General features: G+C 45.4%; 2 protein-coding genes across 4 annotated transcripts in view; both read right to left on the bottom strand.

Annotated features, from left to right (window-relative positions):
* Positions 1–6,573: 6,573 nt before the first annotated feature.
* LOC121621343 lies at positions 6,574–10,844 on the bottom strand. Of its 3 annotated transcripts, none has more exons than XM_041957773.1 (4): positions 10,627–10,844; positions 8,881–9,672; positions 8,554–8,723; positions 6,574–8,106 (listed from the first exon to the last, which is right to left on the bottom strand). In XM_041957773.1, exons 2-4 carry the CDS (start codon positions 9,610–9,612, stop codon positions 7,176–7,178), a joined length of 1,833 nt encoding a protein of 610 aa, XP_041813707.1. In that variant the 5' UTR covers positions 9,613–9,672; positions 10,627–10,844; the 3' UTR covers positions 6,574–7,175. The 3 variants fall into 3 exon arrangements, with proteins under 3 accessions (XP_041813707.1, XP_041813708.1, XP_041813709.1); XM_041957774.1 differs by having other exon boundaries at positions 8,881–9,639; XM_041957775.1 differs by having other exon boundaries at positions 8,881–9,633.
* An 841-nt stretch (positions 10,845–11,685) lies between these two features.
* Positions 11,686–26,566, bottom strand: part of LOC121621091 (serine/threonine-protein kinase WNK4-like) — a 21,389-nt gene continuing 6,508 nt past the window's right edge. The window contains exons 4-23 of the mRNA XM_041957406.1: positions 26,539–26,566; positions 26,377–26,465; positions 24,444–24,663; positions 24,142–24,348; positions 23,512–23,710; positions 23,139–23,341; positions 21,736–21,806; positions 21,372–21,507; positions 21,137–21,253; positions 20,507–20,659; positions 20,249–20,303; positions 19,740–19,850; positions 18,516–19,069; positions 18,097–18,145; positions 17,907–18,022; positions 17,747–17,786; positions 16,582–17,068; positions 15,033–15,238; positions 14,755–14,849; positions 11,686–13,370 (exon numbers count right to left, since the gene is read on the bottom strand). The exon at positions 26,539–26,566 is cut by the window's right edge and continues 130 nt beyond it. Coding sequence (XP_041813340.1) covers positions 13,368–13,370; positions 14,755–14,849; positions 15,033–15,238; positions 16,582–17,068; positions 17,747–17,786; positions 17,907–18,022; positions 18,097–18,145; positions 18,516–19,069; positions 19,740–19,850; positions 20,249–20,303; positions 20,507–20,659; positions 21,137–21,253; positions 21,372–21,507; positions 21,736–21,806; positions 23,139–23,341; positions 23,512–23,710; positions 24,142–24,348; positions 24,444–24,663; positions 26,377–26,465; positions 26,539–26,566 — 3,139 coding nt within the window. The 3' untranslated portion in view covers positions 11,686–13,367. The remainder of the gene's footprint in view (positions 13,371–14,754; positions 14,850–15,032; positions 15,239–16,581; positions 17,069–17,746; positions 17,787–17,906; positions 18,023–18,096; positions 18,146–18,515; positions 19,070–19,739; positions 19,851–20,248; positions 20,304–20,506; positions 20,660–21,136; positions 21,254–21,371; positions 21,508–21,735; positions 21,807–23,138; positions 23,342–23,511; positions 23,711–24,141; positions 24,349–24,443; positions 24,664–26,376; positions 26,466–26,538) is intronic.

Raw genomic sequence — 26,566 nt, 5'->3', positions numbered from 1 at the left:
TACTGTGTGTGTGTGTGTGTGTGTGCGTGTGCGTGTGCGTGTGTGCGTCACCCACGGTAACAGCTGCTGACATCATAGCAGACTCGTCTCTCTGTCAGAGCGTCCCCTGTGCAGATGGTGCCGTTATGATCTCGATGGAGACACTGGCGCTCTCGAGTCTGACTCCCGCCCAGCTGCTTACAGCGAATGTCCCGCCCGCCGAACGGGAACTTACACGGGTTCCACGGCGACCATTCTGACCACGTCCCGTCCACTGCAAGTACACACCAGCTACACTCATATAGGACATGACACGTGTGTCCAGTGACTGTGATGATGAAGTATTCAGATCCTGGACTTCAGTAAAAGTACCAATATGTTCATGTAAGTCACCTTTGTGTAGTAAAAGTACAGCAGTACTGTCAGCTTCATTTGGTAAAAGTACAGCAGTACTGTCAGCTCCATGCAGTATAAATACAGCAGTATTCTCAGCTTCATGCAGTTAAAGTACAGCAGTATTATCAGCTCCATGCAGTAAAAGTACAGCAGTATTATCAGCTCCATGCAGTATAAGTACAGCAGTATTATCACCTTCATGCAGTAAAAGTACAGCAGTATTATCAGCTCCATGCAGTATAAGTACAGCAGTATTATCACCTTCATGCAGTAAAAGTACAGCAGTATTATCAGCTCCATGCAGTATAAGTACAGCAGTATTCTCAGCTCCATGCAGTAAAAGTACAGCAGTATTATCACCTTCATGCAGTAAAAGTACAGCAGTATTATCAGCTCCATGCAGTAAAAGTACAGCAGTATTATCAGCTCCATGCAGTATAAGTACAGCAGTATTATCACCTTCATGCAGTAAAAGTACAGCAGTATTATCAGCTCCATGCAGTATAAGTACAGCAGTATTGTCAGCTTCATGCAGTTAAAGTACAGCAGTACTGTCAGCTTCATGCAGTAAAAGTACAGCAGTACTGTCAGCTCCATGTAGTAAAAGTACAGCAGTATTATCAGCGTCATGCAGTAAAAGTACAGCAGTATTATCAGCTTCATGCAGTGAAAGTACAGCAGTATTATCAGCTCCATGCAGTATAAGTACAGCAGTATTCTCAGCTTCATGCAGTAAAAGTACAGCAGTATTATCAGCTTCATGCAGTTAAAGTACAGCAGTATTATCAGCTCCATGCAGTATAAGTACAGCAGTATTATCACCTTCATGCAGTAAAAGTACAGCAGTATTATCAGCTCCATGCAGTATAAGTACAGCAGTATTCTCAGCTCCATGCAGTATAAGTACAGCAGTATTATCACCTTCATGCAGTAAAAGTACAGCAGTATTATCAGCTCCATGCAGTATAAGTACAGCAGTATTCTCAGCTCCATGCAGTAAAAGTACAGCAGTATTATCACCTTCATGCAGTAAAAGTACAGCAGTATTATCAGCTCCATGCAGTATAAGTACAGCAGTATTATCAGCTTCATGCAGTTAAAGTACAGCAGTATTATCAGCTCCATGCAGTATAAGTACAGCAGTATTATCAGCTCCATGCAGTATAAGTACAGCAGTATTATCAGCTCCATGCAGTATATGTACAGCAGTATTATCAGCTCCATGCAGTATAAGTACAGCAGTATTATCAGCTCCATGCAGTATAAGTACAGCAGTATCAGAGTCTCTGAAAGGTGACGAGGACTCAAACACAGTTTTTATTGGTCAGAAGGTTTGAAGCTGCAGTTTAATTTTCTGTTTCTAGAAGTTTCGACGTTTATTATTGTAACTTTATAAAACTAGAGATGATTTATTTTAGATCTTTTTTATTGTGTTTTAGTTCTTTGTTCTACCTTCTATTGCTGTTGTAACAACTAAATTTTACCAGCTGGGATCAATTAAGTCTTATCTTATCTTATCTTATCTTATCTTATTGTAGCTGCAGCTGACACATAGGTGTAGATAGTAGAAGCTGGAGCATAAAGTACAAGTTCCTCCACTTAAGCCGAGTACTTGAGTAAATGTACTTAGTGACTCTGCAGTGACGCAGAGATACTCCATCGTTCCTTGCGTTGTAATCAGATTACATGCACCGTCTCGTAATCGTGCCTGCGGCGGCTCATCGAGGATCCGGTCTCTCAGACCTTTAAGCTGTGGCTGAGATTTTCTGTCTTTCTGTTTTGCTGAAGTTTTGCAGATGATACCTTTATTTTCATTCATGACTGTATTAACATATTTATTTTCAGAGTAAATGTAAACCTCCTGGCCACAGTTATGTGCAGAAACCGGCGGCTCGTGGACTTCTGGTTCGAAACAGACAAACATTATGCTGTACTGGCCGCCCCGTGACAGGACTCACAGCTGATTGGCTGATTTTAAACTTGACTGGGGTTAGAGCAGGAACGATATCGCAGTCTTGAGGGAATGACGACATCACCACGCTGGTCATCGATACACGAACCAGAACACTGAGACCAACCAGACCACCTCCTCCACAGGTCACCGAGCAGGGTGACCAGGTGAGCCACAAACCCCACCCCTTAGCTATAAACACACACACTCACACGTTAATGTACCACATTCAACTTCAACATGTATGTGACTGATGTTATGTGTGTGTGTGTGTCTCTGTGTGTGTGTGTGTCTGAGTGTGTGTCTGTAAGTGTGTGTGTCTGTGTGTGTCTGTGTCTCTGTGTGTGTGCGTGTGTGTCTGTATGTGTGTCTGTGTGTGTGCATGTGTGTGTGTGTCTGTGTGTGTCTGTGTGTGTGCATGTGTGTGTGTGCATGTGTGTGTGTGTGTGTGTCTGTGTCTCTGTGTGTGTGCGTGTGTGTGTGTGTGTTTGTGTGTCTGTGTGTGTGTGCGTGTGTGTGTCTGTATGTGTGTCTGTGTGTGTGCATGTGTGTGTGTGCGTGTGTGTGTGTGTCTGTGTGTGTGTGTCTTTGTCTCTGTGTGTGTGTGTCTGTGTGTGTGTGTGTGTGTCTGTGTGTGTGTCTGAATGTGTGTCTGTGTGTGTGTGTGTGTGCGTGTGTGTGCATGTGTGTGTCTGTGTCTGTGTCTCTGTGTGTGTCTGTGTGTGTGTGTCTTTGTCTCTGTGTGTGTGTGTGTGTCTGTGTGTGTGTGTGTGTGTGCGTGTGTGTGTGTCTGTGTGTGTGTGTGTGTCTGTGTGTGTGCGTGCGTGTGTGTGCGTGTGTGTGTGCATGTGTGTGTGTGCGTGTGTGTGTGTGTCTGTGTGTGTGTGTGTGTCTGTATGTGTGTCTGTGTGTGTGCGTGTGTGTGCGTGTGTGTGTGTGTCTGTGTGTGTGTGTCTTTGTCTGTGTGTGTGTGTGTCTGTGTGTGTGTGTGTGTCTGTGTCTCTGTGTGTGTGTGTGTGCGTGTGTGTGTGTGTCTGTGTGTGTGTCTGTGTGTGTGCGTGTGTGTGCGTGTGTGTGTGCATGTGTGTGCGTGTGTGTGCGTGTGTGTGTGTGTCTGTGTGTGTGTGTCTTTGTCTCTGTGCGTGTGTGTGTGTCTGTGTGTGTGTCTGTATGTGTGTCTGTGTGTGTGCGTGTCTGTGCGTGTGTGTATGTCTGTGTCTCTGTGTGTGTCTGTGTCTCTGACTCTGACTCGTGACTTGTGAGGACCCATGGTGTGTGTGTGTGTTGTGAGGTCACGTGTTTAAACACCAGTGCTGTGGGGACCCTCCCCCATCTGGAGACCTGAGAGTCCTCATAAGGTTGACAGGTCAGGGTCTGGTTGTCTGTGTGTGTGTGTGTGTGTGTGTGTGTGTGTGTGTATTTCCACTGACCCACAGGAGCGACACACTCCATCTGTTGCCTGGTAACCGAAGTTAGGGTTCTGACAGCAGTCGTCTTCATCCTGCCAGGAACCAGCTGATAAACACCATCTGCCCCCCTCAGGCATTTTAAAGCTTTAAGAGACTGAAGCCATCATGGACTCATGTAGGAGGTCTTTAACACTGCTGCTCTCATGACTTCATCTGTTGTAAACAGTTCTCTGTGTCCCCTCCTGCCTTAAACAGGCAGTAGTGGACCCCCTACTTAAAAAACAGCCTTAACCTCTGGATGTTAAACATTTTAGAGCCTTTTCTAAACCATTTCAATCAGACACTTTAAAGAACAGTTGATTTCTTTTAAGAATAATTCTGATGTTTTTGACAAATTTACTTAGAGCTGATTCTGTAGATTGTTTGATTTCTATTCTTAATTTGAACTAACTTGTATTTGACACAGCAGATCATTTTATTCCATTTAAACACCACGAAAAGTGGTTTGTCTTCAGGTTCTGGTTCAGGTCTTATTTAAAGGATAACTTTGGTTTTTTACAACCTGGACCTTATTTGTAGCATTAATAAATACGACCATTTACTCCCCCAGACAACTTTGGTGGCATTTGGAGTCGTTTTGAAGAAATTAGCCCCAGAGGAGCGGCGCGTATATCCGTATAATGTGAGTACTCGGGGCATCCATGCGCAGCCTCTATATAACACATAATCTGCAGAAACTCGTTCATATTCCAATATTTTGTTCTGATATGCTGGTGCTATTCCCCTCTGAGCCCGTGGTGGCACGTTATCAACATCCAGTGTCTCTAGACAACTACTTCTGACGTGGATGACGTCATTTTCGAGCGCCGCGCGCTGCGAGCAACCAGCCACAACACGGCTAACTCTGCTGCGGTCGGCTAGTTTAGCTGTAGTTTGCGACTGTTATTTTTCACAAAACGGATGAATATTTTTCCGACTCTGAGGTGGTGGACGATGACTTTGTTTACGATGGACGTCCTCACCGTTTTGAGCCAGAGTACACGGACGAGGAGCTCGTTGAAAGGAGGACGAGGAGGCAGAGAGAGGAACAGCTGGCCAAACAACAACAAACGGCTGCGCGTCCACGAGTAGACGGTAACTGGTGGTGTTCTTGTGGACAATGTTCATCGATGACAACAGAGGAGGATGTGTCAATAAACGTCTGTATCACAACACTGGAGGATTTCCGCGCAATGATAAACCGGGCTGTGGTTGAGACGTCTTTTCGTGTCCCTAAAAGGAACTGGAAGACCCAGCCAAAGCCTGCAGGACCAAGTGGGCAACTTTCGATTGAGTAAGTAGCTTACACACATGTATAGATTGTTTACTTGCTTGGTTTTGTTTGCCAGAAGTTTATCATTGTGCGGAAATCCTCCAGTGTTGTGATACAGACGTTTATTGACACATCCAGACGCGTATCTCCTGGCCGCAAGTCCCACTCTGAGCAACAGAGGCATTCCTCCTCTGTTGTCATCGATGAACATTGTCCACAAGGACACCACCAGTTACCGTCTACTCGTGGACGCGCAGCCGTTTGTTGTTGTTTGGCCAGCTGTTCCTCTCTCTGCCTCCTCGTCCTCCTTTCAACGAGCTCCTCGTCCGTGTACTCTGACTCAAAACGGTGAGGACGTCCATCGTAAACAAAGTCATCGTCCACCACCTCAGAGTCGGAAAAATATTCATCCATTTTGTGAAAAATAACAGTCGCGAACTACAGCTAAACTAGCCGACCGCAGCAGAGTTAGCCGTGTTGTGGCTGGTTGCTCGCAGCGCGCGGCGCTCGAAAATGACGTCATCCACGTCAGAAGTAGTTGTCTAGAGACACTGGATGTTGATAACGTGCCACCACGGGCTCAGAGGGGAATAGCACCAGCATATCAGAACAAAATATTGGAATATGAACGAGTTTCTGCAGATTATGCGTTATATAGAGGCTACGCACGGGTGCCCCAATTACTCGCATTATACGGATATAAGTGCCGCTCTTCTGGGGCTAATTTCTTTAAAACGACTCTAAATGCCACCAAAGTTGTCTGGGTGTCTAAATGGTCGTATTTAATGCTACAAATGAAGTCCAGGTTGTAAAAAACCAAAGTCATCCTTTCTCTGCAGTCATGGGAAATGCCTCCGTCGCTCCTCTGACCTGTGATGTTCCCCAAGGCTCCATCATTGGGCCCCTGTTGTGCGTACATATAACACTTTCGAAAAATGCTTTGCAGACATTACTGAAAGTAAAAAAAATGTGGACCACAGGATCTTTTTTACACGACTTTCATGATTCTTTATTATAGTATTTGTGTATTACATTAAACGTGACGACCCAGTCGTCTAAATTACATCTTTCCCCGCTGGTCATGAGTTCATTCCTTCCATCCACACCCACTTCATCCACACTCCAGTCACCGTCTTCCAGCCAACCCTGCGGAATACAAATCCTGCCTACCTGAAGCTCTTATTCATTGCTCAGAACAACATGTCTGTCAGTCTGTGTGGTGACAGATTGATGGTTAACGCTTTGTTAATCTCACAATGCAGAAATTCCCTGTTACAGAAGCTCTTTAGAACGGGGGGCTGATGGAAGTAGTATGGAAGGTGCAAATAAGAACAATATAATTGTGCAAATAGGCAAATAAGTAACAATAAAAAAAATTAAAAATGTGAAAAATAATATATATATATAATAATAATTGTCAAATGATTTAATATATTTGGGGAAAATTGGAAAAGTTGTGGACTGTTTCTTTTTTCATTTCTGAAAATATCGTACTTGTTATTGTGTTTTGTACAAGTTGAGAAAACTTGTTTTTGATTTCTAATTATTTTTTTGTCAGACGTGACTCTGACTGGCACCGCCCGTTTTTTGTTGGACTGAACTAAGGTCAATCCTGCGACACACTCTGGTTTTTACAGTAATGTTTACAATAATATTGAAAAACATTTCATTTAGTTGCTCTATATTAATATGAAGTGCACTTCCGCTCTGTAAAAATGTAAAAGTTGTTTAATTCAGGAAGTACACAGAGCCACAATAAGCTGTGTGATTTGTTTTTTCGTGACACAGTAATATAAGACAGTTCAGTATGTTGAAGGTCCACTCTGCAGGATGGGGGAGCATCTAATGGTGGGACTGCAGATTGCAACCAACTGAACAGCCTCACCTCACCCTCCCTTGTGTAGGAGAGCCTGCAGTGGACCTGAAACTCCTGTAAAATGTGAAAGTCTTTCTGTACACTCAGTGTTTATGGTCTGTTCTGGGCTCCTGTAGAAACGTGGCGGTGCATCATGCTGGAGGTGGAGCTGCTCCGTCTGCGGATACAAAGACTCATTCTAAGGTATGAGCTGATTATATTCTATGAAAACATTTGTGCCAACAGATCCTCCTGAATCCTCCACGCTGTTGTTCATTCTTCTCTGCGTTTCAATCGTTTTATCTGCTCGTCTTGATCGATTTCTTCTTCAGTTTTCTCCTTCGTGTCTTTTGACACTGGCCTTGCATTGAAATATACAGTGTAATGATCTGATATCCCATCATTCCTGACTGTGAGACCAGAGATTTGAACATTTCTGGTGAGGACCAGATCCAGAGTGTGACCTCTGCTGTGTGTTGGCTCCTGTACATGCTGATCGAGGTTATTGATCAACACAAAAAAATCAAACTCCACAGAGGACATCTTCATACGATCAACCCAGATATTGAAATCACCAGTCACAATGATGCTGTTGTACTTTTTAAAAACTTCATTCAAGAGCCTTTGAAACTCATCCAGAAATGCACGTAATTGGTTCAATTTGTCCCCCGGTGGACGATACACATTGATGATCAGGACAGGTTCGTCCCACTCATCGTGTTGCAGAGCTGCGGCAACATATTCAAATGTTACTGTGACGTCAAAATGAATTTGTTCACCCCGCAGCTGCTGCGAGAACTGAAGCGCTACCCCTCCCCCTCTACTGCCCCTCGTCTCGTGATAAAATCTGAAGTTTTCTGGTGAAGCCTCACTGAGGACTGCGTCTCCGGTGTCGTCATTTAACCACGTCTCTGTTGTGGCAAAGACGTCCAGGTTGTTTTGCGATATGAGCTCTCTGATCCTGGATGGTTTGTTATTCATCGACCGAACATTGAGCAACCCCATCCTTATTGCTGTGGGAGGTGTTTGGTCGGTGTCTTCACTGCGAATGCAGACTCTAAAAAAATAAAAAAATAAAAAAATAAATAAAAAAATAAATGCTTTCTTCTGGTTTCTCCTCTTTTCTTCTTCCTTTTTTTCTTTCTCTCTGGAAAGTTTTTCCTCATGTTCTCGTTCACGTTTAGCCATCTCGTCAAACATCTTCCTGTGAATAAAACAAGTGAATGTACAGTTAGCATCATTCAAAAAAAGCCTGAAATGAGATTTACGTAAATGTTGGAAAGTAAAAACTCGACTAACGAAGCCCTCATCCTGTTAGCGTGCCGTTAGCTTTGCTGTCTCTAAGTGATTGTTTGTACATAGCGAAGTCATGTTGAGGACTGGTTGTACGTCATTGCTACAGTTTTTGGGTGTTAAGAGGATGTCATGGATTTATCTGTAAAATCTGAGTGTTCGAGACAAACTGAGGGACAGTAAAGTGGATTAAACTGCAGAAGTGGTTTTGACTTGTTTCTTTGGTTTCTTTGGGTGCTTTGATAGAGTTTCTGCCATGAAAACCTGTTGGTGTCTGAATCCACTGTAACTGACATGAATCCTGCTTTCAGATCTACAGGAGAGCTTCTGGGTGGAGAATCACAAAACGACATCATACTTCATGTTGTTCAGCTGTTCCCTCAGTGTCCGGCTGATCTTTAGAAGAGCGTCAGCTGTATCTCTCAGTGATTGGCTCGCTTCAGTCACGTGATTGTTCTTGATCAGCTCTTTCCAGTTGTCAATTGCCTCAGGAAGTGCAAACGCCAGACCAACAGCTCCTCCCGCAACCTGATGATGAATATGGATCAAGGAATACACATTCACATTTATCAAAATCATAGAAACATCAAATCAATAATTATCAATCATAAATAACCACATTGTGATATGGAGTTATGTGACCATCGGTGCTAAAGCTTCACCATCAAACAGTTCTGAAGCTTACCATGGCACCTCCTTTCAGGGCTGTTTTAAATCCAGTTGAAGTCATTGTTTTGATGAGTTGTTCAGCTGCTTTAGTGAATACAAGTTTGTATTTTTTCCCACTAAGTTTGAATGTGAAAAATGTTAAAACAACAAGTACAGCTATCACTTCAACAGTCTGCCCGAGCCTGATTCTGGGTCCTACATCCAAAACAAAGGTGTCCTCATGAGCGCGGATGAGTATCCGGTCAACAGTCTTCTGCTTCAGTCCACTTCGTCTGGCCACGGCTCTCAGAACCTCAGTCATGATGTGTCGGTCCACTTCATCTGGGTCTGGGAAGGAACTCACCTCCTCCCTCTCCGCCTTCAGCTGCTGGAACAGTTTCTGAATTTTTTCTTCAATTTCGTTGCTCTTTTTTTCAATCTTCTGCGCCTCTTTCATGGTGTCACTGGATACGAAGTGCTCAATGATTTGGGCAGCCACAGATACGGTGAGACCTATACCTGTATATGCTGCTCCTACCGCACCTAGAGCTGGACCAGCTGCTCCGGCGGTCAACAATGTGGTCAAGCCGGCCCCGATCAGACATGCGGCACCAATCACCGACACTGTGCTGCCAACACATTGCCCACCGTTGCATTTCTCCCTGAGCGACTCCAGCTCCTGGGCCAGTTTCCTCAGCTGCTCTGCACAGAGCTCCCTCTGCTCGATCCAGGAGAAAATCAGCTCCAGCAGCAGGTCAGCGGTCGACATGAAGGCGGTCTCTGGGTCCTCCTGATCCTCCAAACAGAGAGCAGAAAACAGAAGTCAAGTCTGAAAGAAGAAAGTCAGATTAGAGGACACTTTGATTAGTTGATGCAACCAATCCATCTCCATGACAACTGAGCGAAGTCCAATTGCTGATAAAGACCATGAAATACACTTGACTTCAACAAGTGGACCTTGAGTTTAAAGCAGTCCTGCTTTGCTAAGCTATGCGTCTACAATCAGGACCTTTACACTGGGAGGAGCAGGACCAAGGATGCTAGAATCATAAAGAACTGGAGGGATCCAAACAACGGCCCGTTTGAAGTACCGCAGTCCGGGAAGAAGAACCTCGCAGGACCGGAGCTGAGAGGCTACAGAGGAGCCGCTTCCCTCAGCTGAATCCTGAACGAGTCTATCGGGGCTCCTGATATTAGCATTGGAGATTTAGAGGCTAAAGTAAACACTTAAAATCACACTGAGACTGGTCCACAAATGAGCCACAATCAAACCTGCAAGATTTATGGCATGAAAAAGTTATCACACATTTTGAAAATGTAGGAGGAACAATTTGAAAAGAAATGGGAGAAATGGTTTTGGTACGAGGAGGAAGATGATACCACTGACTGAATGATAATTTGACAGACTTGATTGTTTGTATTTATGAAAGAATGAATGAAAGGACCCATAAGCTGTTTTATTATTATTATTGTTTTATAATTACTATAACTATACTGCCGTGTTGTTGGTTTCTGTTTTTTACGCTTGTATTTGGATGTACAAAATCTAATAAAAACCAAAGTTTAAAAAAAACTTTCTCTGTGGTTGTTTAAGCAGAGGAAAGATTTTCAAACTCAAAGAGCAGAGTCACAATGCTCACAGTCCTCGATAATATATAAATATAAAGAAGCTGTTTATTCTTCTGCATCTTGTGAGGACAATCGGAGGACTTGTGGATCAGATGAAGCTTCTTATATAAAGATCTTCAGAGGCAAAGATAGAAAAGTAACATCAGTTTCTTACCTGTTGCTGAAGGTTCTGGTGGAGTGAAGTCTGACAGGAAAGTGAGCTCTGCGGCAGAGTTTCTTCTTCTCTGGACGGAGTCTTGTAGCTCACTTTCTGTAAGTCATGTGACTTGTTGTAAGGCTGCAGCTGCAGAGGAACCTCCTGCACAGACTCGTGTTATCTGCTCCATTATCAAACTTCATCGGTGTCCTGGGAGGGTCGGTGCACTGGAACATCTCCCAGCATGCACCAGGGCAGCAGGAACATTATGAACGTGTCAGCAGTTTGTTGTCCTCGGTCAGAGGGAGGGGCAGATATGTTCCCACTCTTATTACTGCACTCTAAATACTGAATGTGAAGCTCAAGCTTACAACCATGACAATTGTGACATCTAGTGGTTCATAAACCACTGTGGCTGTTTGCTGCCATACTGACAAACTGCCTTTCAAACACCAATCTGTGAATACTAACAACAGTTCTAATGAGTTCCTTCTAAATGAGTCGAGATATCGGTTTGGTATCATGAAGTAGAATTTCACTCTGTGTGGCAGCTGCATGAGTCTTAGAATTAGTCAGAACCAGTTTCTGATTTCTGAGCTGCTTCTTTAAAACTGTGAACTTTAACTCGTTGATGCAGCTCAGTGGAGGTTTTTCAGCACCTTTTCGTACAGTGAGCGCAGACCGTTAACCTGCCACTTCTACTGAAGGTTTACCAGGTAGCTACACTCACCTTGCTGCTGAACCTGACAATAGATCTGCCTTCAGAGGACAGATGGACCACTGCATCACTGAGGGAGAGGAGGCTGGACTGTCCTTCAGCACTGACAGGTCCACCTCACTAAATAAAACTGAGAACGATTTTTTAATTTAATTTAATTTTTTTATTTTATTCACTCTAGTAATCCCAAACTGGGAAATTAGTCTCTGCATTTCACCCATCGCTGATTTACTGAAACACACACATGCACATGCAGTGAGACACACAGGAGCAGTGGGCTGCCGCATCAGGCGCCCGGGGAGCATATTGGGGGGTTAAGTGCCTTGCTCAAGGGCGCATCAGCCGGCTAATGGAGGGGGGGGAGTGAATACTCCACCACACCCAAGTTTCTCTGCCAGTCCGGTGGGGGGAATCGAACTGGCGACCCTCCGGTCACAAGCCGCTTCTCCACGACTGCCCCCAAATACTTGGAATCACGAGTTAACTGTCTCCTATCAGCATTAATCTCTTGTTAAAAGTTTTGTTGATTAATTTGTAGAAATTTTAACAAATGATCTGAACGTCTGTTAAAAAATGTCTTCAGTGGGTCATCATATACTGATTCAGTCCTTACCAGGCTTCTCATTTTTTATAATTGCTTATGTATTTTTCACCCTGTGATTAACTCTAAAACATTTTTTTCTGTCATGTCGAGGGACGCTGCTACATCGGACCCAACCGTACGGCTGACGGATGATGAAATGCGGATCACTGTGGACGGAGAGGCCTCGATGAAGCCTTCATCACAGCTTGCGGTGTATTTTTCTTCAACACTGCAGACACACCACACCTGAAAAGCACAGACCTTCCTGCAGGGGTCAGTGTAGTGACAGAGAGAGAGAGGTCCGAAACCCTCCAGACCAACTAACCAGCCTGGTCTAAGGTCTGCAGCTCACATCAGTGCTCGCTCCAGGCTATAGAAAGTCCTGCTTCCTGCTCAGGATGAGATGTAACCACATGTTTATTTTACAAATACAGCAAGCTAATCTTTAACGGCTCATTAGCTGACTTACGTTTATTTGAAAATGCAGAATTTAAATGAAAAGTACAAAGTATAACTGCCGTAATGATGAGTGTGAAACTTTTTAATCTTCTGTTTATCATCACGGAGCTAAATTACTTTTCTTTCAGGAGAAATGGCGCTGCTGCTTTGTTTGAATCATTCGGCTTTTTGACTTTTATTACACACAAACTCTTTCAAGGCAACAAGTCAAACGTTCTTTGAAAGACAGACGAGGCGGCGCTCGTTCGACCGAACGTCTGTCTGCTCATCACACAACAGCTCCAAAATGTACCATTGTTCTTTAAATTCTGTGTAAATACAGACACTGATTCGAAACCCTTCAGTCCGTACACACTGTGAGCAGATCTTTAACATACAGACTGTACAGCTGATATGGAGAAACTGCAGTACAAGACTCGGAGCCTCATGGAAGACCAGATTCTGACAAACAGGTTCTGTAAAGTTCCTGATGTGGTTCTGATTGACAGATAACCAGAAGCTGATCAAACAGACAGCTGGTCAGTGGCTTCAGAGAACTCGCCGCCTTCTGCAGGTGGAAAAGGTGTCCGGACTCAGGTTCCTGGATTCGATTTCAGACTGATTTGTCTCCTTCATCTTTAAGAGGTCTTGGAAGTGTAAAAGGATCATTTATGAGCTCACTCAGACTGTTAAATCTGTGAAACCTGCAGAACCTCATGAGAAAAAAGATGGCTGTCCTGACATGAGGCTCATTAAGGCTCCATATTTCCTAAAATGTCATTAAAACGTTTGAGTCTCAACTGAAAACAAACAGATGAGAACAAAACGAAAATCTGGAATCAAACAATTTCACAAACAGAATATAATCTTCAATCAAGATGAATAAAACAAAGACTTTCATGTTTCTGCAGGTTCTATAATAAAGTGACGTGTGTCTTCACTGACGACTCGTCTTCCTCTCTTTTCCTCTTCATCATCAATAATCATCTTCTAGTCTTCAGTTAGTCAGCAGCTCCTCACTCACTGGAAGGGAGAGGTCAAAGGTTAATCTCAGATCAGATGACACATTTTATCAGCCAACTAGTTATTAAGCTAATGCTGCCCCATCTCCAGCTGGGTCTGAAATAGTCACTTGATGGCTACATACATGATATCATGCAGACTGCGGCTAAAGCTAACAGGTCCTGGGTCATGATCTCATGCTAACCGACTGAGGCTAAAGCTAACAGATCCCAGGTCACAACAGACTGAGGCTAAAGCTAGCAGGTCCCAGGTCATGATCTCATGCTAACCGACTGAGGCTAAAGCTAACAGATCCCCGGTCACAACAGACTGAGGCTAAAGCTAACAGGTCCTGGGTCATGATCTCATGCTAACAGACTGCGGCTAAAGCTAACAGGTCCTGGGTCATGATCTCATGCTAACAGAATGTGGCTAAAGCTAACAGGTCCCAGGTCATGATCTCATGCTAACAGACTGTGGCTAAAGCTAACAGGTCCTGGGTCATGATCTCATGCTAACCGACTGAGGCTAAAGCTAACAGATCCCAGGTCACAACAGACTGAGTCTAAAGCTAACAGGTCCCAGGTGATGATCTCATGCTAACAGACTGCGGCTAAAGCTAACAGGTCCCAGGTCATGATCTCATGCTAACCGACTGAGGCTAAAGCTAACAGATCCCAGGTCACAACAGACTGAGGCTAAAGCTAACAGGTCCTGGGTCATGATCTCATGCTAGCAGACTGAGGCTAAAGCTAACAGGTCCTGGGTCATGATAATGATCATTATCTCTTTTTTAATATATGTCCTGTCACAAAAGGTTGAAGAGTAACGCAATTTCGATTCTCTGTTTGTCCTGTACATACTGAAGAATTGACAATAAAGCTGACTTTGACTTTGACTTTGACTTGATCTCATGCTAACAGACTGAGGCTAAAGCTAACAGGTCCTGGATCATGATCTCATGTTAACAGACTGAGGGATCCAGCCCCCCACAGCCCTCCAAAGGAGAAATGGTTGTAGATGAGGGATGGAAAAACCACAGCTGCATGCACACAGCTTGTTGTCCACTTATCAAAAGGTCGGTGGTTCGATCCCTTCCCCGCTGGGGACGATATGGAACCCCTGTGTGTAAGTGTTAAGGTTACTGGTCATGATGAGCAGGCGGCACTTTGTGAACGGGTGACTGCTCGCTCGTGTTGTATAAGCACTATGTAAATACAGACCATTTAGCATTTAAACACGGAGAGCATTTAAGAAAATAGTTTTTGTTGTATAGTTTTTGTATATGAAACTTGTATTTAACTGAAAATGAAAGTAAAAGGTAAAAAGTCAAAGTTAAATGATCCTTCATAAAAAAAGCAGGTGTCAGACGAGTGTCTTAGTTACGGTGGCATTATGAGCTCACCATGCAGCTGTGTCCGGGGGCAAAGGTCACGCCTTTCCCTGCTCTGTCCTGAGATCCACTGCTGCTGCCGCTGACCGAGTTCTTCCTCATGATTCCTGAACAAACACACAACCACGGGCACCTTTCACATCATTACTGTAAACTTTATTATTAGAGGCGTTCAGCAGTGACAGTCGAAGGGAGTTCTATGAGCCAGACTCTCCACCGGAGAACGAGTGGTTTCCCATCCAACGTCACTGCTGAAAGTGTGGTGTGCCGGCTGCAGTGTGTCCTCCCACCTGCAGGGGGCAGCACGTCCAGTCTCTGCAGGCTGTTTTTGCGAGAGGGAGGGTAGTTTCCTGTCTTGGAGAGGCGCCGTTGCCGGTTGTTCAGCATGGCGGCGGGAGAGACAATACCAGGAGGCGGTACTTTCCCCATCCTCAGGTACAGCTCCTCGATCTCTCGCTTCTGATTGGCCTGCAGGTCCTGCACCTCTGCCAGGTGTCTGGGAGGGGACAGAAATGTTAAGAAAGACAAACAAAAAACACACACACATCCTCAGTGCCTGCCGTTGCTTGCTATCGTACAGCTAACATACAGTAATATAGTGTTCTGGCTGTAACACTGGCTCCAACATTTCCCATAATGCAACTTAATAAAGTCTTTTGTGAGACTTCCTCTGCCTGGTGAGCAACCACATCTTTCCAACTGCTCACCTCCAGTTTGTTTCTGTAACAAATCTGTGGTGATTAGAGCTGCAGCTAATGATCTTTTTAAGATGAAAAATGCCCCAAGCTTCTCATTTCAGTATATTTCCAGATTGATTCCCAGTTGATCAATTGAATGACTAATTGGCTCAGCTTGAGAGATAACCCTGATGACATCGTCTATGTTATGTCCTAAGAGTTGACGAAGCTCCCGCAGAGACGTTATATAACAGGACTCCTCATGACCTTCATTCAGTGCTTCTTTAAGATGAGATGAACTTTATTAATCCCGAACTGGGGAAATTTGGTGTTACAGGCAGCATCAACAGAAATGGCGTGAATGTTTTGCTGAATCCAACATATTCTGACTCTGCTGCTACAGTTTTATGTAGTTTATATGAGTCGAGTCAAAACAAGGTCACAGAGTTCCATGTAAAAAAGGTGAAGTCTTCTCATCATCCTCAGACTGTTCTTCATTATTGAACCTTCAGCTTCTTGTGTAAGAGACCTCAATCGCTCACTGTTAATGAAAATATCTCTATATATGCAGATGATATATTACTTATAATGGACAAATTAGTTTTGATTGTGCTCCTAAAATACGTCAGTACAAATCAACTGTTTGTCTCTTGACTCCACAGTTAAGATGCGAAATCCCCGATCAGTGGACGGCTTCAAATATTCTAAATTAGTCAACATTCAAAGACACACTGTGGAACTTCTGCCATTGTGGCTGCATGTGATAATTACAGACACTGAACTGTGCATTTACTTCAGTCCATGTGTATCACATTGTATTGTCTATATGCACTAAACTGTAGTCAGAAAGTCAGATGGTCAGTTAAAGTTTGCTAAACGTTAACAATCATCAGCCACCAGAAGCTACTGGACCAGGTCTGAGTGGACTGATTTCAGATCTGTTTTACTGTTTTGAAGTAGTTTCAGGCCAGTTTCACTACAGTTATTGTCAGTCGTACAAGAAGTTGACTTCATGTGAACTGATGATGAAGGCAGAACGGAGCCCATCAGGCTCGGATGGTTCAGGTTCACGTTCGCAGCAGAAATCCAGCAGTAAGACAGTTTTCAACACGGTGACAGAACTCAGAACACATCAGCAGCATCACAACAATCCACCAATTACCTTTCACGGAGCTCCTGCAGCTCTTCCCACATCTCCTCATTCTCGCTCTCTGATTCGTCAGAGCTGACGTAGGGGGCAGAGCGGTTCCATGATTGGCCGAAGCTGCTGCTGCTCATGCCAGGGCTACCGGCCGACCCCTCCCACAGACTGACACTCAGCCTCCGACCCGCCCTCCTCTTCCTCTCCTCTTCCTCCTCCTCTTCCCTCATCTGTCTCTCCTCTTCCTCCTGTCCTTTAGGGTTGTTATGGTAACCTAGATGATGTCCAGGTGGGGAGACCGTCATTGTGCTGTTGCTGGTCTCTGATTCACTCTGCTCCTCCGTGCTGCTCTTTGAGCTCTCTGATTGGTCCAGCCTGGAGGGAGGCGGCGAGTGGGCAGTGGGTGTGGCCTGGTTCAGGGGGCGTGGCTCCTGATGACGTACAGCAGGAACGTCTGTCGAGGGCGTCACCTGGAAACGGCCAACGGTGAAGACTGAAGTTTTCTTTGCTGAAAGAGAAACAGAAGAAGAAGGTCAGAGTCTCGTCCTGCAGGTGGCGCTACAGGAAAGACGATGGCGTTCATTTAAATCTAAAGGCTGCCTCCTCTGAGAAGCTGGAACAGGTCCAGGACCTTAATTTAAATTAGGCATTTTGTCCTGATGGTGGCGCTGTGGGGAAGTCATCCATCACTCACTGTCACCGCCAACATAAATAAATACCTGCACACTGAAAATTTCAGTGCAGATATTGTTTATTTTATGTCTTTTTTGTGTCCTTTTTCTTTTCCCACAGTGAATAATGACACTCTGATTCCGATGGTTGCAGAAAGCTTGTGGGGGAATTTTCCTTCTTTAGGCCTAAAATGTAATAAAACAAACTGTCTGGACGGTGCAGCCGAGCTTGTTCCGAGGCCAAGAGATTCACCAGACACGTGCTGTGTGTCCTCTGTGACTCTGGGTTAACACAGATCCTCATGTTTAGAATCCAGTACCGAACAGAGTCTTGACATGTTGGGGGGTGGGCGAAGAACAACCTTATTTGGACAGGAAGCTGACCTCACAGGTCTGGTGGAGGGTTCAATATGTGGGGCTGACAGTACAGTGATTCTCCTCAGATCGGGACCTCTGGAAAAAAGACATCTGGACTAACTGACCTGGACTGCGACTGACAGACAGGTGTGTCTTACCCTCCTGTATGGGTGATAGTCTGGGTGACGGAGAGGACACCTGGACAAGAGGAAGAACATCGTCATCAGGTGAAACACGATGAAAAAATAGCAGCAATTAAACAAACAAACAAACTGATTCCAATGAAAGTTTCAAACATGTCTCCTGTTTGTGTCTTACTCTGCTGTGGGGAGTCGAGACTGCAGGTGGGGAGGTGGAGGAGTCAGAGAGCTCTACTCTGGGGCTGGGAGCACTGGGAGCACTGGGAGCACTGGGAGGAGAGACAGTCTCTGAACCTGTGAACCAGATAAATGGTCAGTGAGTCTGTTCAGTCTGGTGTAATGTCACTGTGATGTCATCAGGGACTCACCATGGGGGGGCGGAGCTGAGGGGACCCTCCACTGAACAGGACTGTGAGACTGAAATGAACCAATGAATGAATGAATGAACTGAACCACTCCAGCTCCTCCTCCATCAAGGTGGGTCCAAAACCCACAGCACGGCACCAGGTCTGTCTAATCCACGTCCACATTACAGAAACCAGGTCTGTCTAATCTATGTCCACAGTACATAAACCAGGTCTGTCTAATCCATGTCCACAGTACAGAATCCAGGTCTGTCTAATCCACATCCACACTACAGAAACCAGGTTCCTGGAAAACTGTCCCTTAACTGGTTGCTGGTGCAGGTAAAGTTCATGATGAGCTCCTTAGTGGATCACTAGTACACAGATACTGCCCATGCCATGGTTTAGGAGAGGCTCACCTGTCCTCAATGCTCTGCACCTACCTGAGTGCTTGGAGTCTGGCCAGGCAGCGCCCCCTGCTGGCTGTTGGAGGCGGAGACTGTTTGAGGGGTGGGAGGGCTGTAAGACAGCTGGGAGGAGAAGGGAGCAGAGGGGGAGGCATGGCTTGGAGGATGGATCTTAGAGGCCTGGGATGAAGACATGGGGGGAGAGAGGGAGGCCTGGGGGGAGGGAAATGGGGGAGACAGGGGCTGGGGGTGGGGGTGGAAGCCCTGATTGTGGGTGCCAGGTGGAGGCATGAAAGACTGGGCCACACTCATGGCCAGAGAGAGAACGTTGGCCAGAGAGAAGAGAGGCTGGTCAGGTGGGGGCCAATGAGGAGGGGAAGGACCTGAAGAGGAGGATGGGTTGAGGTGGGAGGGGTTACTGTGGGCCTTGGGTAGGCCAGGAGAGGAGCTCTGGGTAGGGAAGGGGGCGGTGTAGGGTGAGTAGGGGGGGGACGGGAGGTGAGGAGGAGAGGGGAGATGAGAGGGAGGGGCAGGGGTGGAGTCTGGGTGGGGGTAATGGAGGGGGTAGGGTGGGGGCTGATGGGAGGAAGCTGGAGAGAGAGGAGGGTAAGACAACAGGTATCTGTCTGAATATAGGAAATAAATTCATACGTCGTCTGGCATCATCAATAAACACCAATAATCAGTACAGTATCAAACATTTCACCGTAACGTAAAGTTTTTAAATGCACATGTTTAGCCTAGCTTAGCACAAAGACTATAAGCCGAGGGAAACTGCTAGCCTAGGTTGATGTAAAGAAAGAAGTCCGCTTTGTTTATGCTTCATTATTCTTCAGCTGAAGTCACTGATCGTCGTCTTTTTGTGATAATTGTGTTTTATCTCTGTATTTGTGTTAATTTCTGTCTGTTGTATGATGACAGAATCAAAATGAAGACATGTAGTGATTGGCTAGCTGTTTCCCTTTTATTTTAATCCTTGTGCTAAGATAGGCTAAATATGTCCTGATCTAGCTGTGCAGCAGATACACACAGATCAAACTGATATAAATGTTTAACTTTTACTTTAAATTGAAACAACAGGGGCCCCAGGACACCTCCCTGAGGGACCCCGCAGTTGACGTACAGTCAAAAAAAGAGGACTGAAGTACATGTTGGACGGGTTCTTCCCAACCAAACTGCAACTGAACATGAACTCACTGAAAATGACTACAACGTGCATCTGCTGTACTTGAATGAAGAAGTAAGTAAGTGTTCGTGTACCTGATGAGGTGTGGAAGGACTGTGACCTCAGCGGTCTGACGGAGGGTGTGGCCTCAGAGTCGATGTAGAAGTCTACACCCTTCGAGGGGGAGGGCTCAGCATCTGCAATGTCTGATGGGAGGACACATCAACCGATCACTGAGTCAGGCCCTCTGAGGTGTAAATGATTAAGAAATTAATCAGAAAACAGATGCAACAATCTGAGATTCAGTTACATCAAGTCATGAAACCAAGATGAGACACAAACTCTGAAAATTCAGAAGCTTAAATACGACAGTCACATTGTGAAGTCACTCAGAGCCATCAGATCTGCTGACAGTAAGGGGTTAGCCGCTAATGCTACATCTACACACCGGCTGACACTGACCCATGAGCACACAGCTCACTGGATCATGAGCTGTGTGATCCAGATCTGCCACCAAACGTTTTTACTTTTACACCTTCGGAACCGATTTAAAACCGTCTTGTGTTTCTAAACGTTCCTCCACGTTTCTTCCGCCTTGTCTTACCAGGAAGTGAAGACGAGGACAGATTTCTGGAGAAGCCTGGAGCTGAAAGGTTCGACTGGAGACAAAAAAACAGACGGACGCTTCAGTTACATCAGTGCTGAGGACAACAACCAGACCTCACAACACACACACAGACAGATACACGCACGCACACACACACGCAAACAGACGCAGAAACACACACACACAGATACACGCACACATATGCGTGCGCACACACACACACACACACACACACACACACACACACACACACACCGTGGGCTCGGGCAGTGTGGAGGCGGCCAGGTGAGACAACCTGTCGGTGTTGGCAGGCTGTTGATGCATCATAGTCTCCGCCCTCTCAATGATGTCATACATGCGGAGGATGAATCCCTCTCTCTCTGATGGCAGGATGAAGTCTCTGTGGATCTGAACACACACACACACACACACACACACACACACACACACATTAGAGAAATTACAACACGTAAATGCTGACGAAGCAGAATGGATGAATCAGCTGCACATGATTATCCTTCACTACTATCACCCATACAGTCATTACCTGCAGACAGGTGGCCGTAAACTCCCTAAAAAACACTCTAACATATCAAACGTGTGAGAGAAGTACTGAAAAGAATGAGCTCTCTTAAAAAAACGTGTGTATTTTTACTATTCTGTTCAAAAATTTAACAAAATAAAAGAATAACAACAAAAAATATATGTAACAGACGCCATCATTCAGATGGTCACAATGCTGTGCTTAAAAATCAAACTTCATTCACGGCGAGAGATCCGGGAGTGAACCACAAACATGAACCTTATGAATGAAGCAAACCTCAGTCTCAACTTGAACACATGGACTTAACCAATACTGCGCTGTGATTGGCTGCTGGTGCTCACCATCACTGAGGCGATGTCCTCTGGATTGTCTCCGTCCAGGTCAAACTTAAACGTCACCATCTTGCTGTTGTGAGTCTGCAGCTGGCACTCCACCACGCGGTCCACCATGTCCGACACCTGAACACACACACACACACACACACACACACACACACACACACACACACTGTCACATGCAGTGTATCTTACCCACACATCACATATCACTGATGATTACTGTGACTCAGGTTTTCACCCCTGTGATTTTCAGACGAGCCCTCGCTCTCCTCCTGAACTGCTTCGTAGCTGCTCGTTTGGTCACTTCCTGGTTGCCCTTGTCTGACTGGCAATCATTGCCGTCACTCAAACCTGAGGTCACATCAGAGGCATAGCTACACATGGAGAAACCCAGGAAATGAAGAGACAAAACACAGAAAAGTATTTAAATATGAAGACACAAAAGCAAACACAGCACTGATTCCTGTGGTTTATAGAACAAGTCTGTCTACTGTCTTTGCGAGGACTTGGTGTTTGTGAGGACTTGGTGTTTGTGAGGACTTGGTGTTTGTGAGGACCTAGTCAGACCAGTACAGAAATAAACATGCATTTGTGTGTGTTACCTGTCGACAGGTGAGGAGAAGCCGCAGACCGATCCAGACGACGGTCGTTCATTGTTGGACACAGCGATGCTCTGGAGACGACACAAACAGAAAGAGTCAGACTGAACCGATTCAGAATGCCTCCTGATGCTGACCTGTTTGTTTTCCCATGATTCAATGGGAAACCCACCTCCAGTAGGTCAGTGAAAAGTCTCACAGAGCTGATTGGTCCACCCTCTGTAGTACTGCTTTATCTCCTCTAGAGGGAGACAGAGCTCCACCTCTACCAACCCTCCAGCTGTTCACACATGGACAGAATACCAAACAACCTGCTCCACCTTCAGCCTCAAACTCACCTGTGAGCTTCAGAAAGCGACATCTTTAGCGCCCTGTTCTGTCACATTATGACACGGTTCATTAATAACTATCGATCGCACACTTATAGACGAGAAATCTTTCAGTTAAAATGATGCTGAATGTTGAAAGGTCACAGCTGTAGACACAGTAACGGCAGGAGACGAACAAAGGGCAAACAAACTGAGCAGGGCTAGAAAAAGTAGTAAGATCCTTCACTAAAGTAAAAGTACTAATAGCACACTGTGAAAATGCTGCACTCCACTACAAGTCATGTACTGAAAATATTTCCTCAGTACAAGTACATGGCAAAATGTGCTTAAAGCTTCAAAAGTAAAAGTACTCTCCATACTGAGAAAAGATCCTGTGAGTGTTTTATGATACATATACACAGTATATAGTATGATTGTATTATCATGTGTAATCCACATTTTTCTGCTGTAGTTGGTCGAGGTGCAGCTGATTTGAACTATTTTATATACTGTTGGGACGTTTAATATGTTTAAATACAAAACATAAGATGAACGTACAAAACATGGTGCATTGTTGTGTTTTACACGTTCATCCTATGTTTTGTATGTTTAGTCTGTAAAGTAGCAGAAGTACTTCTAATCTGTTACTGAATACAGTACAGTACGGAGTACTGTCAGTCATGAGCTTTTTTTGTTCTCATTGACTCAAAGTGTGTCCATTAACAGTCTGCTGATTTAGCTGTTAGCAGTTAATGTTAGCAGCTGCCATCAGCAGTTCATGTTAGCAGCTGCCATTAGCAGCTCTTGTTAGCAGCTGCCATTAGCAGTTCATGTTAGCAGGTGCCATTAGCAGCTCCTGTTAGCAGCTCCTGTTAGCAGCTAATGTGAGCAGCTGCTGTTAGCAGCATGGAGTACAGACAGCGATCACGGGATCACTGTGACTCTGAACAACAAACATGAAGAGTCTTTTTCTAAATGGATTTTCTGGAGGTTTTTTCTGGATCATCCGAGATAATGAACTCCTGTAAACATACATCTGAAACGGGCTCTTCTTCAGCCCCGCACCGGGCCTCTACTTTAGTCCCGCCCCCTGCTCACCTTGGGGAAACGCAGCACGGGGAGGGGCGGAGCTTTGGATGGAGCCCGGCTCACAGGGGGAGGAGGGGCCTTGGGTCGAGGGGTTTCCTGAGCCATGGGAACAGGGGCGGGGACAGATAGGAGGGGGATGGGGTTTGTGACGGAAGGTGATGTGGCTTCAACCTTCTCCTGGACACCAGAGGAGCTGTCCATCTCACAGTCCGCTGTCACGGCAACCAGAGGAGAGAGACGTGAATTATATATTTTATAAAGTCATTAATATAAATGTAAGTATTACATTTAATAAAATATAAATATACCAAATTCTTAGTTATATATAGATTAAATTATAGTAATATGATATAAGCAGAAGGTGTTAAAGTAGAGTGCTGACATGTAGCGGAGGAGTATGACATGTGTTTGGTGGTCTTGTCATGGTCGTCGTCTCCGTCTCCCTCCGTCCTGCTGGAGACGCTGCTGATCCCAGAATCCACTGGCATGCTGCTCGATGACAGCATTGATGATGTCACCCTTACCGAGGGCGGGGCTTGTATCCAGGCAGGGGCGGGTGCTGACACAGCCGCTGAGTCCAACTGTGAGTTCAAATCAGGGATTTTTTTTTTAGAGAATTCCTGCCGTCAGAAGTTTTATAGTTTTTTTAAAACAGCAGCACAGCTACAAAAAGATGAAGTAAAACAGATAGACGGTAACACTTTATTTCAAACCAAATATTTATCATTTAGCAGAATATGCATAATGAATAAATGGTTTCTAGCAATTTCTAGCATGTTTATTAATGTCTTATTTATTTATTTATTTATTTATTATTTATTATTAGCATCTCAAAATAAGTGGTGTATAAACTTTTAATGATACTTTACAATAGAGTAAACTGTAAAGTCTCTCCAAATGAATCAAACTTCCAAATACAAGCAAATGTGTGAATGGAGGAGTAAAGGCTGCCAGCAGGAGGCGCCATGTGTCACTGCCTTGCCTGTTTCCATGGAAACAGCTTCAAACACACCTGATTGGCCACCTTCCCAGCAGAACGGGTGCTTGGGGCTACTGCAGGCTTCTGACTTGGTGGCTCAGGTGGTTGGGGGGTGGGGCCAGACTCCTCCTTAAGCAGGCGGCGCCGTTTCTCCCTCTGACGCTTTATGGCCGTCACTCTGTGTCTGATCGCCTTGGCAACCATCTTATAATCTGCCTCACACAGGAACCCCAGCACCACCTGGGAGACAGACAGACAGAGAGAGACAGGTGAGACCATCTTCAGCCTTCACCTTCTGATGTCATCAGCGTGATGTCACCAGCGGGTGCAGGTACCATCTCCTGGGCCACCTCCTCTGGGACGTCTTTGTAGAGCTCAAACAGGAACTCGATGGCGTTGTTGTCTTTGTATTTCCCATGAAGCTTCTTGTTGTGGTCCATCCTGAGCCATAGCTTTAGGGCTGCCTTCGAACCATCATCATCCTCTGCCAGATCCACGTGGACTCCCAGCTGCTCCTGGAAGAACCGATGATCCAGCAGGTCCTGAACTGTGAACCTGCACAAGGAAACCAGAATCTGATGATCAGCTGTCCACCAGGACTCGAGCCAGCACTGCAGACAGGACTGAGACCAGGTTTTTGTTGGTTAAAATTCATCAAATTCAAATACAATGAGTCTAAAAAGCAAAATCAGTCAATAAAATAAAATAAAATTAGCACCCTACTCTGAGCTAATGCTGCTAACACTAACAGCTGATTGAAGCTGTTATGTGCTGCCCTCTCCAGTTCACTGTGCCAGCAGGTGATGCTGAGGACAATGACATCCAGCAGCTGGACCATCAGCACTGGAGCCCCCCCAGGGAGAGAGCTATCGCTCCCTCTACACCAGCAACACCTGTTAAATTTCTAAAGTTCGGAGGCAACAGAACGGTCATCGGCCCCATCCGATCGATTAGAGTCTGCACATACAGGTGACGCTGTGTGTGTGCCTGGCATGTCTTTTTTTCCTATGTCAAGTACATTGAGTGTAATGTTTAAACCAGAGTCAGATTCCTTGTATGTGCACACAAACTTGTCCAATAAAGCCGATTGTCCGTCCTGACGTAGGTGTTGGGCTGCTGCAGGGGGGTCAGGGCTGTGTGCAGGGTGATGGAGACAGCATCCTCTGTGGACCGATTCCCTCTGTAGGCGAACTGAAGGCTGACTAGGTCCGAGGGGATGAAGTCTCTGATGTACCTGAGAATAATCCGCTCAAAGCACTTCATGATTACCGGGGTCAGAGCAACAGGCCGGTGGTCATTCAGGCAGGTGATGGATGTCTTCTTCGGTACCGGAATGCTGGTGGAGGACTTGAGGCACCCAGGAACCGTAGACAGCTACAGGGACAGGTTGAAGATGTCCAGGAACACTCCTGCTAGCTGGTCAGTGCATGTCCTCAAAGTCTGGCCTGACACCTAATCCGGTCCTGCAGCTCTGCAGGTGTTGATCCTCCTCAGGGTCGATGTCACCTGGTGCTGCTGCAGGACGAGGGGCTGGTTCTGCTCCTACAGCCGGGGGAGGTGTGTAGCTTCTCTGCTGCCTGATGTGTCGAAGCGGGCAAAGAAGCTGTTGAAGGTGTCAGGCAGGGTGGGGTCGTGGCTGGCGAGCTGAGTGTTCAGCTTGTAGTCCGTCATGGTTCTGATGCCTCTCCACATGTTCTGGGGGTTGTTGTTAGTGAAGTGATCTTCAGTTTTATCTTTGTACCAGAGCTTGGCCTGCTTAATTGCATTTTGAAATCCATTTCCAGGCTGAACTATTACTCTCCGTAAATCTGCACACAGTGAACAATGTTAAACAAGGAGAACAGAACTGACTACGGTCTACGTAAAACTAGTACGTGCTTACAAGCAGGTGAAGAAATAGAAACATATAGAAATGTAAGAACATTCAGTGTCTGCGCTGGTAAAACTCACTGTAAACAAGCAGTGCTGGAACAAATACTGAATGTGTAGTGTAATGGATTACTTTATTTACATACAGTGGGTGGTTTACACTGTAGGTATACACGTCAGCACACATACAGTGAGTCTAATAACACTGATCTGCTGTCAGTGACCAAAACCGTCCAATCAGTGAGCTCCTGTCAGTCTGTGTGACCTCTGCTATTGCTTTGTTCTTTTGTAAAAAATCAGTGTGAATTTTTCTGTCTGAATCAAATGACCTGAATTGCAGGTGTGAAAGAGACCTTCAATCAAAAGGTGTAAACGTCGCGCTGTGATTGGTCACATCACCTGTCGTTGCTGTTGGTTCGAATGCAGCCTTCAATGATCTCTTTCAGCTCAGGGACTTTCACTTTGGAGAAACTGTTGGGTTTGATGCCCTGAGAGACAAACAGACAATAAACATCTGAACAAAGGCAGGGCACAGACGCACTCAGGTGGGCGGAGCCTTACACTGGTGACTTTGCGGTAGATCTGGGCG

The sequence above is a fragment of the Chelmon rostratus genome, chromosome 17 (assembly GCF_017976325.1).
Source record: "Chelmon rostratus isolate fCheRos1 chromosome 17, fCheRos1.pri, whole genome shotgun sequence".
Classification (NCBI taxonomy): Eukaryota; Metazoa; Chordata; class Actinopteri; order Chaetodontiformes; family Chaetodontidae; genus Chelmon; species Chelmon rostratus.
The sequence above is the reverse complement of the archived record's forward strand: the minus strand, read 5'-3'. Positions and strand labels throughout refer to the sequence as shown.